General features: G+C 33.3%; 1 protein-coding gene across 1 annotated transcript; it reads left to right on the top strand.

The window, feature by feature from the left end:
* Window positions 1-284: 284 nt before the first annotated feature.
* LOC111910158 (protein FAR-RED ELONGATED HYPOCOTYL 3-like) lies at window positions 285-1,537 on the top strand. The gene is made up of 2 exons (XM_023905934.1): window positions 285-746; window positions 983-1,537. Exons 1-2 carry the CDS (start codon window positions 285-287, stop codon window positions 1,535-1,537), a joined length of 1,017 nt encoding a protein of 338 aa, XP_023761702.1.
* Window positions 1,538-16,584: the final 15,047 nt, after the last annotated feature.

The raw sequence follows: 16,584 nt of genomic DNA, 5'->3' as shown, positions 1-16,584 counted from the left end.
GTAGGAAGAAAACAAATGCATTTTACACACATCAAGTATTAACACACATGATTATTCCAAATCATATGTGATTATATTTATAATGACATATGATTAAAGGATTTTAAGTTATATCATGTGATACCTTTATATTTTAATATTAATTTATAATATTTGAATCACATGTGATTATTACAGCTATCTGTGGAATTTCTTAAAAGCATGAATTTCAAGAAAAGGTTCAATAAACTTGTTTGGGACATGTATATTGAGCGTCATATTTTCGAGAGAGTTGGGAACTTTTGATGAAAGAATTTAATCTTGAAGATGAGAAATGGTTTAAAGATATTTTTGAAAATAAGGAAGCATGGGTACCTGCATATTTCAATGATTTTCCAAGGTGTGGGTTGATGAAGACAACATCAAGGTCTGATAATACAAATTCATTTTTCAATACATATTCAGAAACTAAAAATTTCTTTCAAAATTTCATGATGAATTATGAAGCTACCATTAAAAAACAATGTTATACAGAACGTGAACTTGATCATAAAACCAAGGGAGCAAAGTATTATTGGAGGTCACCACATATGATAGAACAACATGCAACAAAGGTGTATACTAGCAAAGTTTTTTTTGAAATTCAAAAGGAGATTTATAAAGGAGGTTGGTTTTGTGAGGTTAAAGATTTAGGGGAGGGAGATGGATGGGAAATTTTTAAAGTTATTCATAAGAACCAAAAACACGAAGTAAAAGCAACATATAAGGTATTTTATTTTTTTATTTATATTATTTATATTTTTTATATATATGATAATGTTTTGATCAATCACATGTGATTATAAAGATAATGTGCATATGTCGTTGGTGTGTATATTGTTTTCATGTGTGTAATCATATGTGATTGATATATTTTGTGTATTTAAAACATTTTAATCACATATGATTAAACAAGACTGTGATCTTTATTTGTATAATCATATGTGATTTTTCATTGTTACAGGTGGAACTAAAATATGATGAAAAAGGAGTTAGTTGCACCTATGGACATTTTAATCGGTTTGGTATTCTCTGTAGACATGCTTTTAAAGTATTGATGGACAAAAATTTTAATGAAATACCGAAACAATATATTCTTAGCCGATGGACAAATGATGTAATATCTTTGAATTATCAGTTGTCGAGAGATCGTTTTGATGAAGAGGATGAAGAAGTTACCAAACTTGTTAATGAAGTATTTTTGAATGTTGAAACTACTTTAGACATTGTGAGACATGATAAGCAGAAGTTAGCATTTTTGGCGGAAAAAACAGAAATTTTGTTGAATGAGGTGAAGAGTAATTGTTCATGTGAAAAGCCTATTACAAATTCGGATATCCTTGAAAAACTTTACAATGTTACTATTCCAGAAGAAGTCGAGATTTTTGTTCCAGAAGTTCATCATAATAAAATATCACGAAAGAAGAGGCTTATTGGTGAAGTTGAAAAAAGCATTTATGAATGCTCAAACGAAGAACAAAAAATGTTCACTATATGGTACAAGAGAACCACACAATAGGCGTACTTGTCCAAGTAGATTTAATGCTCAGAATTGATGAATAGACTTTTTATTATTTTTCAATTTTTTAAGTAAATAATGTTCATAACCGATGATAATCATTTGTGATTAAATTTATTTTTCCTCATTTGATTTTTTGTTTATCTGTTTATAATTATATGTGACTCTAAAATTTTTACTAGTATAATCACATGTGATTTGTTTCAATAAGTTGTTTATATAATAAGTATAAACTGTTAATAAAAGATCTTAATCACATGTGATTTTATAATATCATATGTTTTTATATACATAATCACATGTGATTTTATAATATCATATTTGCACTTAATAATCTAAATATATTACACATGATAATATAAGTATTATTTTTATAACTGTGATTATAAAAATAATACTTATACTAGTAATACTACGAAACAATCTTATTATATATAAATGTTTGCAAAAAATTATCACTTTAGTTATTATTTCTTTGAAAATTTTCTTTAAAACCTCTCTAATAAAACGAATTTTCCAACAAAAAATTTGAAAAATAAAATCGTCCATAGTTCCTCCACAGAGAGAGTTCTCCAACAAAAGTTTAAAAAATAAAAGAAAAAAATTACGTTTTTATACCCTTGAAAAAGAAGAAATCACAGATGGAAGCAGATTCATAGATAGACTGAGTCCATCTGCGAACGTACAAGTAAATTTGTTTTTTTTTTTTTACTATTTTTCACAAGGTAATTAAAGAATTAGGCTATTTTTTGTAATTTTCTCTTATTATTATTATTATTATTATTATTATTATTATTATTACTAGTTGTGAGACTCATGTATTACATGGGTTAATTTTTAAAAAAAAGTTAAATATAAAGGTCAAAATATTTGAGAACTTTGAATTTATAAGAAAATAAGAAAAATAATGACTTATTATAATGGAAATGTTTTTATCTTTTAAATTTAAACAAATAATTTAAATAATGAAAAGAAACTAATAATCTTTAATTTTAGGAATTTTGAAATTAAAAGGTAAGTTTATTAGTGAAATTAACATCCATTTATTACTATATTTATTGTAATTATTACATTAAAATATTATGTAGAATTTAATAAAATAGAAACACTCATATAATAACATGTGGAAAAAAATAATTCAAAATAACAACAAAATGACATTTGATAAATTGAATGAGAGTGTAACAAATGGCAAAAAAAATCTTCATTTATTAGAAAATATTATTAACCTTCATTGTGTTCCTCGTAATTAGGCATTCACTTTTCACTTTTCTATTAACCTTCCTTGTGTTCCACATGGTAATTAGGCACTCACTTTTCCCTTTTTCACTTTTCACTTTTCACTGCCTCTTGTCACGGGATGACTCTTTTAGACTAGTCAATACCGTGCGCCACTTAGTGATTCTCCGACTAAGTCAGGCTAACTTCGATGATCTAGATGTACTAACGAACTTAGGAAGCAAGAGTTACGACAAGGGACACTTCAAGAAAGCTTCTATTATATAACTCAACTTCTTTACAAGGCAACTTCTCAATGGTTTGGGAAAATGATCCATTCTCCCTTTTTATAGAAACCTTACACCTCCTCAAATGGAAGTTTCTAGGTCCTGATGATTCTTGACTAATCTAGACTCTTCTTTATCATATACATGGCCTTTATAAGACTCTAGAATATGGTATACTTGTCTACGATGCTCTAGAAATCTCTAGGTCGTCCTGACATTATCCAAATCATCCTTGTATGATCTAGCGTGTTCTAGATTGTTCCAAAGTCTTATGGGTCGTTCTAGCTCCGTCTAATGCCTTCGTGGTTATTCTGAATCGTTCTCCTTTGTTCCACTAACATATAATATTCTAGCATCTTCCAGGGTCCCGTAGAGCATTCTTGATCTCTCAGGAGACTTCTTGAGTATACTTGATCGTTTCGGAGTTCTCTAGACGATGGTGGAATTTTCCAAAAACTTGGTCCGTGACACCCTCCCCCACTTAAACCATTGACGTCCTCGTCAAGTCTTCTATACATATGTCTTAATCTTATCATGTATCTACTTTGTGTCTTTTCTTTTTATCCAAAGTATTGCTTCGAGTAAGGTGTGCTTTTATTTATCAATGTGCCTCGAATCTTACTTCTTCTCTCAGCCTCATAACTTCTTGAGTAAATCTTCAAGGGGGATATGGATCCCTGTTACTTCGTGTATGCCTTGTTTACTCAAATTTCCTTTTTTGTCTTAATATTCTTTTTGATCATATTACTTTGGCAATAACACATGTGCATACTTCCTTTTCTCTCGGGGCCTTTATGAAACTTCATAGTTGAAAGGGTTCGAGCTTTTGTCTTGCTTCTTTCCAAGGGAATTATATGGATAATTGATACCTTGGTTATAACCATGGTGTTGTCTCTTTCGAACGACCGTGGACATACCATATCTAGGAAGTCCATTCCTAGTACCATACGATAGTCGTCCATCGAAACCACTATCAAGTCGATGGTCCCTTCCCATTCTGCAATCTTCATGAGAATTCCACGAGAAACTTCGAGGATCGGATTGGATGGAGAGTTGACAACTTTCAACCGACCTAACTACTTTGTATAGTGAATACCCAACTTCTTGGATTCTTCCTCTGTGATGAAACTATGTGTTGCTCCGGAATCTACTAGCGCCTTAGTGTTCCTTGCATTCACTTTGGCTTTGACGAACATGAGACTCCCTCCTTTATTTTCTTCCTTCTTATATGATTTTATCTCATCCTTCGATATTGAGTTCAGAAAACGCATTGAGCTAATTTGTGCTTCGTCTTCTTTTTCTTGCAACACCATCGCGTAGAAGGTCTTTTTCTTCGGACAGTCTCGGATCAAGTGAGGACCATCACACAAGTAGCACTTGATCTCCTTCCGTTCTTCTCTTCGGTATCTTCGTTTGATTGCTTTTCCTTTTGTATTCAAAGGTCGAGTGTGTCTTGTTTTGGTTCCGATTCTGACATAGTTTGTTCTCCCCCACCATTCTTCTTAACTGTGCTTTCTCTTCGAAATTCCATTAGATCTTCAGCCATGGCGATAGCTTTGTCGATGTCTCTAACATTTCTCCTCTTGAGCTCATTATAAGCCCAAGATTGTAGTTCATCCATAAAATAAAATAGTTTGTCTTTCCCTTGTATGTCGGGTAACTTTAGCATCAAGCTCATGAACTCCACTATGTAGTCTCGGATGGATCCACTATGCTTTAGCCCAGGAAGTTTCTTCATCGCTATGTCGTCAGCATTGTGTGGACAGAGTTGTCTCTTAAGTTGCCTCTTGAACTCTTCCTAGGTGTCTATGGTGTATAAGCCCTTTTCAATGTCTCCGTGCTTCCTTCTCCAACATAGAGTTTCACTTTCATATAGGTAAAGGATTGTCGTGTCGACCTTCGTCTTGTCTTCCTTTACTTGGCTAGCATTGAAGTAAAATTCCATCGACCAAAAGAATTATTCAAGTTCTTTAGGGTCATGTTTTCCTCCATACTTCAATGGTTTGGGTACGTCTGTGTGTGCCAACTTACTTGCAACGGCTCCTCCGGCGATTGCTGCCTTGTGCAAGTTTACTTCGGCTTCCAGCGTAGCTACCTTCTCACGGAACTCATTCCGCAAGGTGTTGATAAGTCCAAGGACTTCTTCCTTGATGACATCGATGGTCTGCTTCAATCTATCGCTCATGTCACTTATCTCTGCAACGAACTGATCGACGGTATCCTTCCACTCAAGGATCTCACCGACGCTAATCTCCACCTTTGTAAGATTGTTTACTTAGCTTTCCAAAGGGTCAACGGATTGGTCCCTCCTCCTGTACTTCCTTCCTTTCTCTTCTACGACAGGGGGAATGTTAGATACATCACTTCATCCTTCCATTTCTACGATCTCTTCCTCGTACGAACTCTGGATCTGATACCACTTGTCACGGGATGACTCTTTTAGACTAGTCAATAACGTGTGCCACTTAGTGCTTCTCCGACTAAGTCAGGCTAACCTCGACGATCTAGATGTACTAACAAACTTAGGAAGCAAGATTTACGACAAGGGACACTTCAAGAAAGCTTCTATTATATAACTCAACTTCTTTACAAGGCAACTTCTCAATAGTTTGGGCAAATGAGCCATTCTCCCTATTTATAGGAACCTTACACCTCCTCAAATGGAAGTTTCTAGGTCCTGATGATTCTTGACTAATTTAGACTCTTCTTTATCATATACATGGCCTTTATAAGACTCTAGAATATGGCATACTTGTCTACGATGCTCTAGAAATCTCTAGGTCGTCCTGACATTATCCAAATCATTCTTGTATGATCTAGCGTGTTCTAGATCGTTCTAAAGTCTTCCGAGACGTTCTAGCTCTGTCTAATACCTTCGTGGTTATTTCGGATCGTTCTCCTTTGTTCCACGGACATATAATATTCTAGCATCTTCTAGGGTCCCGTAGAGCATTCTTGATCTCTCCGGAGACTTCTTGAGTATACTTGATCGCTCCGTTGTTCTCTAGATGATGGTGAAATTTTCCAGAAACTTGGTCCAAGACACTCTGATCCAAACCAAACCGTTCTTTCGAGCAATCCATTTCCTAGGGTTTTGTGTTGCTAATCTGTAGAAAACTGAAACAGGAACAAATTCCAAATTTACAATCACTCTTCAGTCATCCACACTTCGCCTCTTTCCCTCAGTCCCTAAGTCCCGAAACCCTAACCCTTTGTGAGCCTGTAAGCCTGTGACGAGTATCTTTGTCCTGAAACCCTAAATAAAGATATTGTTGCTCTATGCCTACGATTATCATTTACTGATTTACTGTATCGTTGGCTTGATTTAATAACTTATTATCCAGGTTAATATGTTCTTAGTTTTTGCTTCTAAATGATAATGATTTGATTGGTTGGTTAGGGAACTTTTATATTGAATCCAAACCTGGGAAAATGATTAGTAGATAGAACCTAATTTTTGTCAAATCGTTTGAGATAATTCAGTTATCAAAACTCGAATAAGATTGTTGCTTTTCTTTCAAACTGGAATCCAATGATTGTTCTTTCTAGGATTATAATTGCTTTTGTTTACCAATCAGGTTATGTGTGTAGTGTGTTTATTCATTATGGGTGTGTTTATTCACTCTAGGATTACCATGTACTCCAGAATAGGTAACTTTATGTATGTATGTACATATGGTCGGTCAATCTTGAATTTCAATGAAACTTGTCTGAATTCCATGCATCCTTTTCACATACTTTGGTATGATTCAGCTTTGAATCATACACTATTCACAAAGTTTGTGTATCCCACCCCACCCAATTTGTTGTGTCTTTTTTGAAACTTTAATGTATAGTTGCTCACTGAACCTTTTTGTATATTGATAGGCACCTATTCCTAAGTCAGTTATTGTTTCTTTGATTTCTGTTCCAAAGTCAGTTCTTAGCATATATGCTGATTGAAGAAGTAAAACTGAAACTTTCTGTATGTATATGGTCCGTTGAGTTTTGATTGTATGATGCATACTTGCATCTTTATGACTGAAATGTTAACCCATAGGTATTAATGTATTATGCATGGTTGTTATTAAAAAAAACTTTTGGATATGTTTCGCTAGATTTTTTAGGTGGTTTAAGGTATTTTGAATTTTAGTTAATTTGGTTTTGGTGTTGTTTCAGATTGAGGAGTTGGAAATATGGATCCCGGTGGATGCGGAGATATATTTTTTGGAGTAGGGGTAGCAAAGATATCCGAAAATTTTGAAATGTAGATATTGATATCCGAATCCGAATCTGAAATTTCAGAGTCGGATTTAGATATCAAATATGATATCCGAAAATGTTGTGAATTCAAAATAGATCTTTTTAATCAATGAATTACAAAAAGACCCATTATTCAATTATGGTATAGTTGTAAAACAAATAATTTTTCTGTTCATTTGTTTAATATATATATAGACCATAAACCAAACTAATGTTTCTTTATATTTGCTAATTAACAAATGAATTTGAATACATTAAGTTACCGTTTGATAAATAGTTGTATGTTCAAGACTTCACGTAAGAATGTAAGTTCAATTGCTCTTAAATTTAACTTTATTGATATCGGATGAATATTGAATGTAACCAAAAGTTCAATTGCTCTCAAATTCATTTACTATTTTTTAACCAATATGTGATCATGTTATCTAAATAACAGTGCGTTCACACTAATTAATTTTGTAACTTCTGAGGCTGAATGGAGTGGGAGGTGCCAAAGCACTCACTAGGCTCGCTAATGGAAGGAAAACACCGCCCCCTAGCGCTCACTAGGGGTTCGCTATGTTGCACTCGTTACCTTTTTGGCATGATGAGAGAGAAGGAAAAGGGAGAAACTGATTGTTGGTCAGGGACGGATTGGTGATCCAACAATTTGTTATTTGTTCGTGGCCTCTAGAACCCAAGTTCAGCTTCGTTTGTAAACCATGATTACAGAAGATGAGAACTGAGAAGAAACACAAATGCCTGCTTTTTTTGGATCTTCAATGGCCGTTGCGTTCCACATATCTCAAAAGAGATTGGATTATGTATTCTTTAAAAGGCTTTATATGGGCTTTAATGGGCTCTTGGGATTAAATTACTTTAGCCGTTCATTGAGTTATTTAATCTAATTATATATGTAAGTTATGTATTTCACTTTAACACGATTTGTGGTAAATTATTTTATTATCAGTTATTGCTAGTTTATTATGTTAATAAATTTGTTATTAAAGAATTTCTTTCGTTTGTGCAAAATAAAGTTTGGCATTCCATTTGTGCATAAAATTTGTTTAATATTTATACATAAAAAATGTTTTTATATTAAAAGAAAGTAATTTAATTAAATTAAAAAAAGAAAATAAAAAATAAAAAATGGAGTGCTAGGAGTGTTACCACTCACTATCAAATGCTAAGATTGGGTGTTAAATGGTCAAAAATGAGGTGACACTCCAAAATCTAACGTGACAAGATGTTAAGAGTGTTACCACTCCCCTTAGCTTTAACCACATGACATTAATAAAATTTCACTACTTACATCACAAGAAAGAACATAAAATAAAACTTAGTAGCCTAATAACACAGTCTGGACTCATTAAGTAAATGAAGAGGACCATTAAAGGTTAATAAAATATACCAAAGTTCCCAAATCTCCCCATCTGCTCCATTTTAAGATAAAAAGATATATATAAAAAAAGTAATAAAAATTTAGTGGATATTTCGGATATCCGAAAATTCAAAATACCACTTTAAGAATCCAAATCTGAAATTTCGATGATTTCATTTTGGATTTTCTAAGACGGATATTTTTGAACACTTTCATTCCATCTGTTTTTTAAAAGATAGCAAAGCGGTAGTTGGAGGAACATATCCCATCTTCCAATCCCAGGAGTTGAGTTTGGCATATTCCAATCAGAACCTGACTTTGCTTTCTTCCCACCTGTTCCTTCTCTTTTGAGAAGGTTGCTGCTGTGTACTAAGTGCTAATAAGTAATACCTTCAAAGTCTCCTCTTTCTCTCTTTTCATGGCAGCTTCCCTCATGATATCAGCATAAGACCTCGTTTCAAGTTTTGGAGTCTTGTCCCCATTTGCAAAAGCATCATGTCTCTCTTCGTCATCATTGGTAGGAATCTCCCTATTATAATCCTGAAATAGATTGTTATTGCCATAGTATCAAAAGTAATAGAGTTGGGCGCTATGGTTGCCTTCATAATCTTCCTTTCTTCCTGTGTCTTTGATATCTCAATATCTCAGCATCCATGTTTCCAACTCTTCCTCAAACTAAAACAACACCAAAACCAAAGTCAACAATCAATGTTACTTCGGGACAAATGAATTAAAATCCAATATACCTCAAAGTTTAAGAATCCACATTAACATATATTAGACTAGCACCACTAAAAAACAAATTAAACATAATTTCAACACACACTATCCTACATCATCTAAAAGGAGGTAAACACCAAGTTCTCGAAGAAACAAACTATTTTTTTTTTCTAAAACAACCCAACAAAACACAATACGTAATTTATAGGTTGTTGAAACCTACATGTAGCCGATTTTGGGCTTTCCTGATGCTAGAATCTCTGTGTGACATAAATGTTAATGAGAATTCAAACAACTACTATTGATGCTTAATGTAATAAGTTCTTGTTTTCAAATTATTCAGAAATCAGTTTTTGATCCTGTCCGGTTCGAAACCAAATCGGTTATATATTAAAATTATTAGTTTTTTTTGTTATAGTTTGAAAGAGAGATTGTTTTAAGTATAAAATCTTCTAAATATGTATTCATTGTGACCGTATATTTAACGGCGGAATATTTAATTGTCATCGTACAATGAGTGAGATGGCAAACAGGCAACAAGCTGCACCGCTAAGCCTTTTCGAATGGTAAAGCTAATTCTTTTAAAGACTACATTCGAAGATCTAGGGGATATAACATTAATATGCATGATTCGTTGTACTCTTTTAAAAAGCTCTACCACATCCGATGCGAGGAAACCAAACGTATCAAATGCAAATGGTATGAACACGTGTTGATTTTCCATGCACAATTTCTCATGTTTGGTGACTTTGCCTGTAGCTGATTTTAAAGCAGCATGTCCCGCCGTGAAACCCCCAGCCCTCAAGCCCATGAGAGGGGATACCCCTGTAAGATCCACACATGCGTGTTTCCCTCCGACCCATCCAAAAATCAAAATGTTAGCCGGTCTGAGGGTTGACCTTCCTTCTGTCGGGTCAGTCAAGAAATTAACAGGTGCCTCTTTCTTAGCGGAAACCCCGACACGCTTAAATACGTCAAACAAAACATCCCTAACCATATTGTGCCTGTATTTGAACCCCGGGAGTTCTTTACAGTGAACTGCATGCTCTCCAAAAGAACCCCGGGAGTTCTTTACAGTGAACTGCATGCTCTCCAAAAGAGTCAAACAAAACATCCCTAACCATATTGTGCTTGTATTTGAACCCCGCGAGAGGGGATACCCCTGTAAGATCCACACATGCGTGTTTCCCTCCGACCCATCCAAAAATCAAAATGTTAGCCGGTCTGAGGGTTGACCTTCCTTCTGTCGGGTCAGTCAAGAAATTAACAGGTGCCTCTTTCTTAGCGGAAACCCTGACACGCTTAAATACGTCAAACAAAACATCACTAACCATATTGTGCCTGTATTTTAACCCCGGGAGTTCTTTACAGTGAACTGCATGCTCTCCAAAAGAGTCCATACATGCCTTGCGACACACTGGACATATCTCGTCAGCTGGGAATGTGGGAATCATGAGTCGATATTTGAGAATAGTACGATACTCCATGAGAGACATGTGTTGGCCAAACCCATCTATAAGGATAGCTAGAAGAAAATCTTGAGCATGTGGTGCACGTAATCACTGGAAAACCACTTTCTGCCGAGTCGTCATATCAAGATGCACTTCTATATCTTGGACAAGTTTACGAAAAAGGGCACTCGTCAGTAGTAAAATTATTAAGGTCAAAATCTGGAAGCTTGTTGCGAAGGGATGCCAAGGCACAATCATAATCAGAATCCATACCATGTATACCGCTATCCCGTAAGATGTGGTATTGCAATACCCAAGATTGGGCCCTTGAGGCAACAAAAGCATAGGAGGTAGCCTCTACTGCCGAGTATAAACCCAAACCCCCAAACCTAATGGGTAAGGAAGCAATTCGCCATTGTATGTCACCAAAGAAAGGGATTAGAACATCTTCTAAATCCTGTTAACACTTGTGTTAACCAAACAAAATAAATTCAAATTAAGGACTTAATTTAGATGAAAAACAATAAACATACCAAAAAACTTAATAGATGTAGAATCACTAATAATAATTAAAGATATAGGTGTGCACAATGCAATGTTCTTAGATTTACATTCCGTCAAATAGATTCTCTAGGAGATACCCCAAAAATTAGACATGGTAACAGTAAATCAAATGTTTGACATTCCTAATTGGCTGAATGTTGATTCCACTTTTCAAGCGGACAAGAGAGAAGAGAGAAACAGAGAGAAGAAGTAAATGGAGGAACCGAGGAACATACCTGATTGCAGCCGCCAATAGTGGTGACTGGTGAGAGGTGGAGCAGGGTGATTGATTGCAGCGATGGTGAAACAATGTCCAAACTCCACTAAACGAAGATGGGGCGGTGATTAATCTAATTTCGACTTTTTGTTTAACTTGTGGTTCGATATCAGAGATCAATAGGGGTCAAAGCCCAAGTTTTAGAATATTAGGCCTATATCTATAAAAATTAATGGTATATTGCTACTTCTAACCTAAAATTCACGAGGGGCCGGTCGCAGCCTCCTGGCCCTATGAAAGCTCCGCCAATGGTAATCACAACGAATAAACTATTTAGGTGGCCAATAGTTTTTGTCAATTTTAGTTTCTATAAAATTCTTAAATTTGTCGTGATTCATCGACTTTTGGTCAATGACATGTTTAATTCCTTCCATGCTGATAAGAAGATTAGAAGCTTAGATGGTAAATCAACCATGCGAAACCCTAGGCCATCCCATTAGTTTTATATTATATGTTAGGCTTGCATGTCTAATAGAGCTCACTTACTTTCATGCTCAAAGTTGTTGAATAACAAGCCTTAATCTAAGATCAAGCTTGTCTTGTATGTTGAGTCGAGTCGTCATCAACCAAACATTGTTACGAGTGTAATAAACGATCTGAGCTATTTGTAAGCTACTTGAGATAGACTCGTAAAAATCTCGACTCGAGCTTGAGTTAAACAAGCTCGATTCGAGCTCAGGTAAGTTTCGGGCTCGTTCAATGGGTATTTACTTATGAGATCATTCCATTTATTATCGTATTCCGGTTCTGAATCCCTTATCCATTTCCAAACTAAGCTTCCCGCATGTATGCACAAATATATGCTCGAACACAGTCGTGAAGTCCGACATCACATGCTTATACTACCCACTAAAGAGAGGCGTTGCCACCATCTAGTACACATAAGTCACAACACCTCCCTTGTTCATCAAAGAACGATAGATCCAAAAACAAAAAACCTCGTAGATGCATAAGATTGATGTGATCGTGCTCGATTAATGTTCGTTTTTCCTTGTCTACCTATGATTGGTGGAAACCCAAAAGAAAAGATCAAGGGTAATCATTCTAAAAATACCAGTTGCATTGATCAAAATCATATTATTTATAAACTTCTTCACCATAAACATACCATAAACATAAACATGAAAATAAACTAAAAAAGGTGGAGGTGTATGTGCAAGTTTGGATTTGTGTGGATTTAATGTTTTCAAAACCTAGATCACAACAAACTTTTTTTTCTTTTAACTTTTTGTTTGGTTTTAAAACCCACAAACCCTTAAACATTTGTCCTTTGAAGTTAGATTTCTTTTATTTGGTTTTAGAACCCCCGATTATGCATGTTTTTTATTTTGATTTATCTGGGTTATCTAAATAAGCACCAACTAAGTCATGAGTTGATTCAGAGGTACGACCCTTGGGGCAAGGATTTTGATGTGCTCTCGGAGGTTTACACCGACGACTCGTATAAAACTTTGGGGAGAGAAATCCCAGCGACACCTTTGACGTCTTCCTCATGGAAAACAACATGATAAGCGGAGTCGTCGGCATCGTGGTGGGTTCTGAGAGAGTGGGTAAATTCCATTTTTGCCAATGAACGGCGAGATAGGTCATTGGTAATTATCATTGTCGCACAACCAATATGAAAGATGTGGTTGGTTACCAACATCGATCTTTCTTCACCTTCGTACTGATTAAGCGTAATATTCTCGATAATGACAATGAGAACATTCTTGATTTTCCAGTCACCCCACGTAATATTTGAGCAGCTAAACAGTACAAATAACGTCGGAACTTCACCCCATTGCGCTAAGATTATACGTTTTCACATAGGGTTTGAGTTTTTAGTTATTCATAATAAGAGAAGAAAGACAAGGCGTTGGAGGGAGATGTGAACAAAATGCGAACAAAGAAAGAGGTAAGGTAGATTTAATTTAATTTTTTTTAATTAACTAAAAGCCATTTGTTCGGTCATATGGACCAAATAAGGAAAGGTACATTTAATTTTTTTTTTAATTAACTAAAATGTTAGGTCATATGGACAAAATAAACAGGTGAAAACCGACTTTATACCCATAAAGCAACACAAAAAATTAAGGGGCTAATTCAACAAATTCAAAATATGTAGTTGGATTAATATGTCATTTTCCTTTTATATTTCTATAGTATTAAGTTCTTTTATATGCACATAGTATTATTTGATATTTGATATTTAGTTTTGATTATTATATTTTAATGATCAAAATTTTCTATATAATATATTCATTTTTATTTTTTATATTTAATTAATTATAAATTAATAAATATTTAATATCTAAATAATAATTAGCTTTTAAATATATCAGCCAAAATACATATTCTAATAAATAAAAATCTTTTTTTATCACATGTCACATTCTCATTAATTTAACCATATGTTATTTTGTGATTATTTTCAATTATTTTTTTTCCATATGACATTTTGTGTTTTTCTATTTTATTAATTCCAAATAGTATTTATAGGTCAAATGAACTTTCTTTTCTTGATGTAATAAATAGATCTCAATTTTAAAAATGTAATAACTAACTCACTTTCATTCAAAAGTCAAAATTTTCATATTCAATTTCCAACTTAATATAATTAATCTATTAATTTAAAATATATTATTACATGTAAAACACTATCTTATTATTGGTAGATTTTCAAAATGATTATTACAATACACTTATTTGTTATTTTAAATATTATGTTAAATCCAAAACATAAATCATATTATCAAATTAACTTATGAAACATATATTCGGATACTATTTTTCAAAATAGTTAAAAATGTTTAAATGTTGTAAATGTAGAAAGACAAGTCAAATTAAATAAAAATTATCAAAAAACTATTTTTTATTATAATTTAGTTTTTTTCCAAAGAAGTGATTTTTAATTAATTAACACAAAAAAAATACATTGTGTTAATTTACAAACGATGGTTTATAGCAATTAACCGTCATGATCGAAATTAAAAAGAAAAATAAATAGATAACCAGTTTGTAAACAAACACTTACAACATTAAATTGTAATACTAAATCGTAAACTATGTTTAGTTTTATTTAAATGCAAATCACGAGTAGATGCTATTGAATTATGCGAATATACTATCTACATATAATTGTATGTTATATGACAACAATTTTCTCTTATTACTTAATTGAAGTACATACTTATTTATCATTACAGTTGTATTTATTTTAATTTTTTAATTTAAAAATGTATAATGTTTAGACATTCATATATAACCTTTTATTTTAGTTAATCCCTATAATATACGAGTCTTACAATTAATACAAAATATATAAAATGGATAAATAGGTAGAGGTTAGTAACCTAACTTCCAATGGTTAAAAGCTATATAAGGATTTATTTTCAAATAGTAAAATGATATTTTAGCAACCAAACTAGCAAAATTCTACCATTACACATAAAAAATAACAATAACTATATTATGAACTCAATCAACTTAAATAATTTCCAGTATATCTAGTCAAACGGTATCAAGTGTTGTTTTCCCTCTTTAAAATCGATGGTTCAAATTCCGTTAGGGACATAGATGAATTTAGAAACAGAATAAATTTGTTGTTCCAAAAAAACTAAGAATAAAAAAAGACTAAAGAACTATGTAATCAAACAAATCATTTTCTTTGGTTTACCGTTACAAAAATTGACTCGTTTCGAAACTCCTATATATATCCCAAAAAGTCGCGAGAAACATTTCATCAAGACACTTCTTTTGATTGTAGTAAACTTGAGGCGAGTCTTGTATAACTACGATAAATTAGAGATATACGCCGTATCAATGTTCCACTGATTGATATTTTGGAACCAAATAGAAACGTAAAAAGACAAAAAAAAAAAAAAAAAAAAAAAAAAAAAAAAAAAAAAAAAAAAAGAATGTGATCCAAGCTCTCAATTTGAGAGTCGCACATCACACATATAAGAGTATCCATCAATCTCACATGTGTTCATATTGACTTCGGTGGGCAGTTTGTTCAAATTTATTCTCCAAACAAGAATATTCACTTTAATAGGAACCTAATTGCTCCAACTAATCAACCAAATTTCCACCATTAAAGTCGAGTAGTCGATCAAACACATTACGCATTGTTGAAGAAACGAGTAATTTCTCATACCATCTAAATCCAACGCTCACCTATCACATTGATTAGACAAAATCATCTCACTCCAGTTATCCCACCCCTCCCCCTATACAGGCAACTTAGTCACACGAAGATACGAAAATGGTCGAGTTATCCTGATCAAGTAGCTTGGTACACTCTTGGAAAATAATTTTGTGATAAGTGTAGCCCACACACATCACATCAAATAGTAAAAAATTTGTAGAAAGTTACAAATAAAGATTCTTTTAGAAGGCAAAATACTTAAACACAAACCAATGATATTGATGCAACAAGGAACGGCTTGTTGGATAACAACCGAAAACTATGGTTTGCACTAACATTTTTTTTTTTAAATTTATGTTCATATATCTATATATCGTGATGTCGATTACTTGTTTTGTCTTTGACACTAATAGATAACAATAGGAATGTTATTAAAGGTGTTTTTGTCGAACCCTATTATCCTTTTATCACGTTCTGTAAGACCCTCAGAAACAATCCATTTCGAACAATGGGTCCCAAATGTTCTTCCACAAGAAACTCTTAAAACGAAGGGTGTTTGAGTTGTCCCTTTCTTTTAGTGTTTTGGCACTTGTCCATCAAACCCAAACTCTTTAGGTTAACATTAGATATATTTACCTCGTTGATCTAATCATTGATTGAAAAGCAAGCTTTGCATGTGATCGATTTTTTTAATAAAATTTTCTATTTTTTTTTTATTTATAAAGTTTACCATCTAGTGATCGATCATTTCTAAAAGCTATGGTATATGAAAAGGAAAAAGGATGGAATCAATGCGTCAAAGCTGAGGGATATATATATTTTT

The sequence above is a fragment of the Lactuca sativa genome, chromosome 5, assembly GCF_002870075.4.
Source record: "Lactuca sativa cultivar Salinas chromosome 5, Lsat_Salinas_v11, whole genome shotgun sequence".
Lineage (NCBI taxonomy): Eukaryota > Viridiplantae > Streptophyta > Magnoliopsida > Asterales > Asteraceae > Lactuca > Lactuca sativa.
The sequence above is the reverse complement of the archived record's forward strand: the minus strand, read 5'-3'. Positions and strand labels throughout refer to the sequence as shown.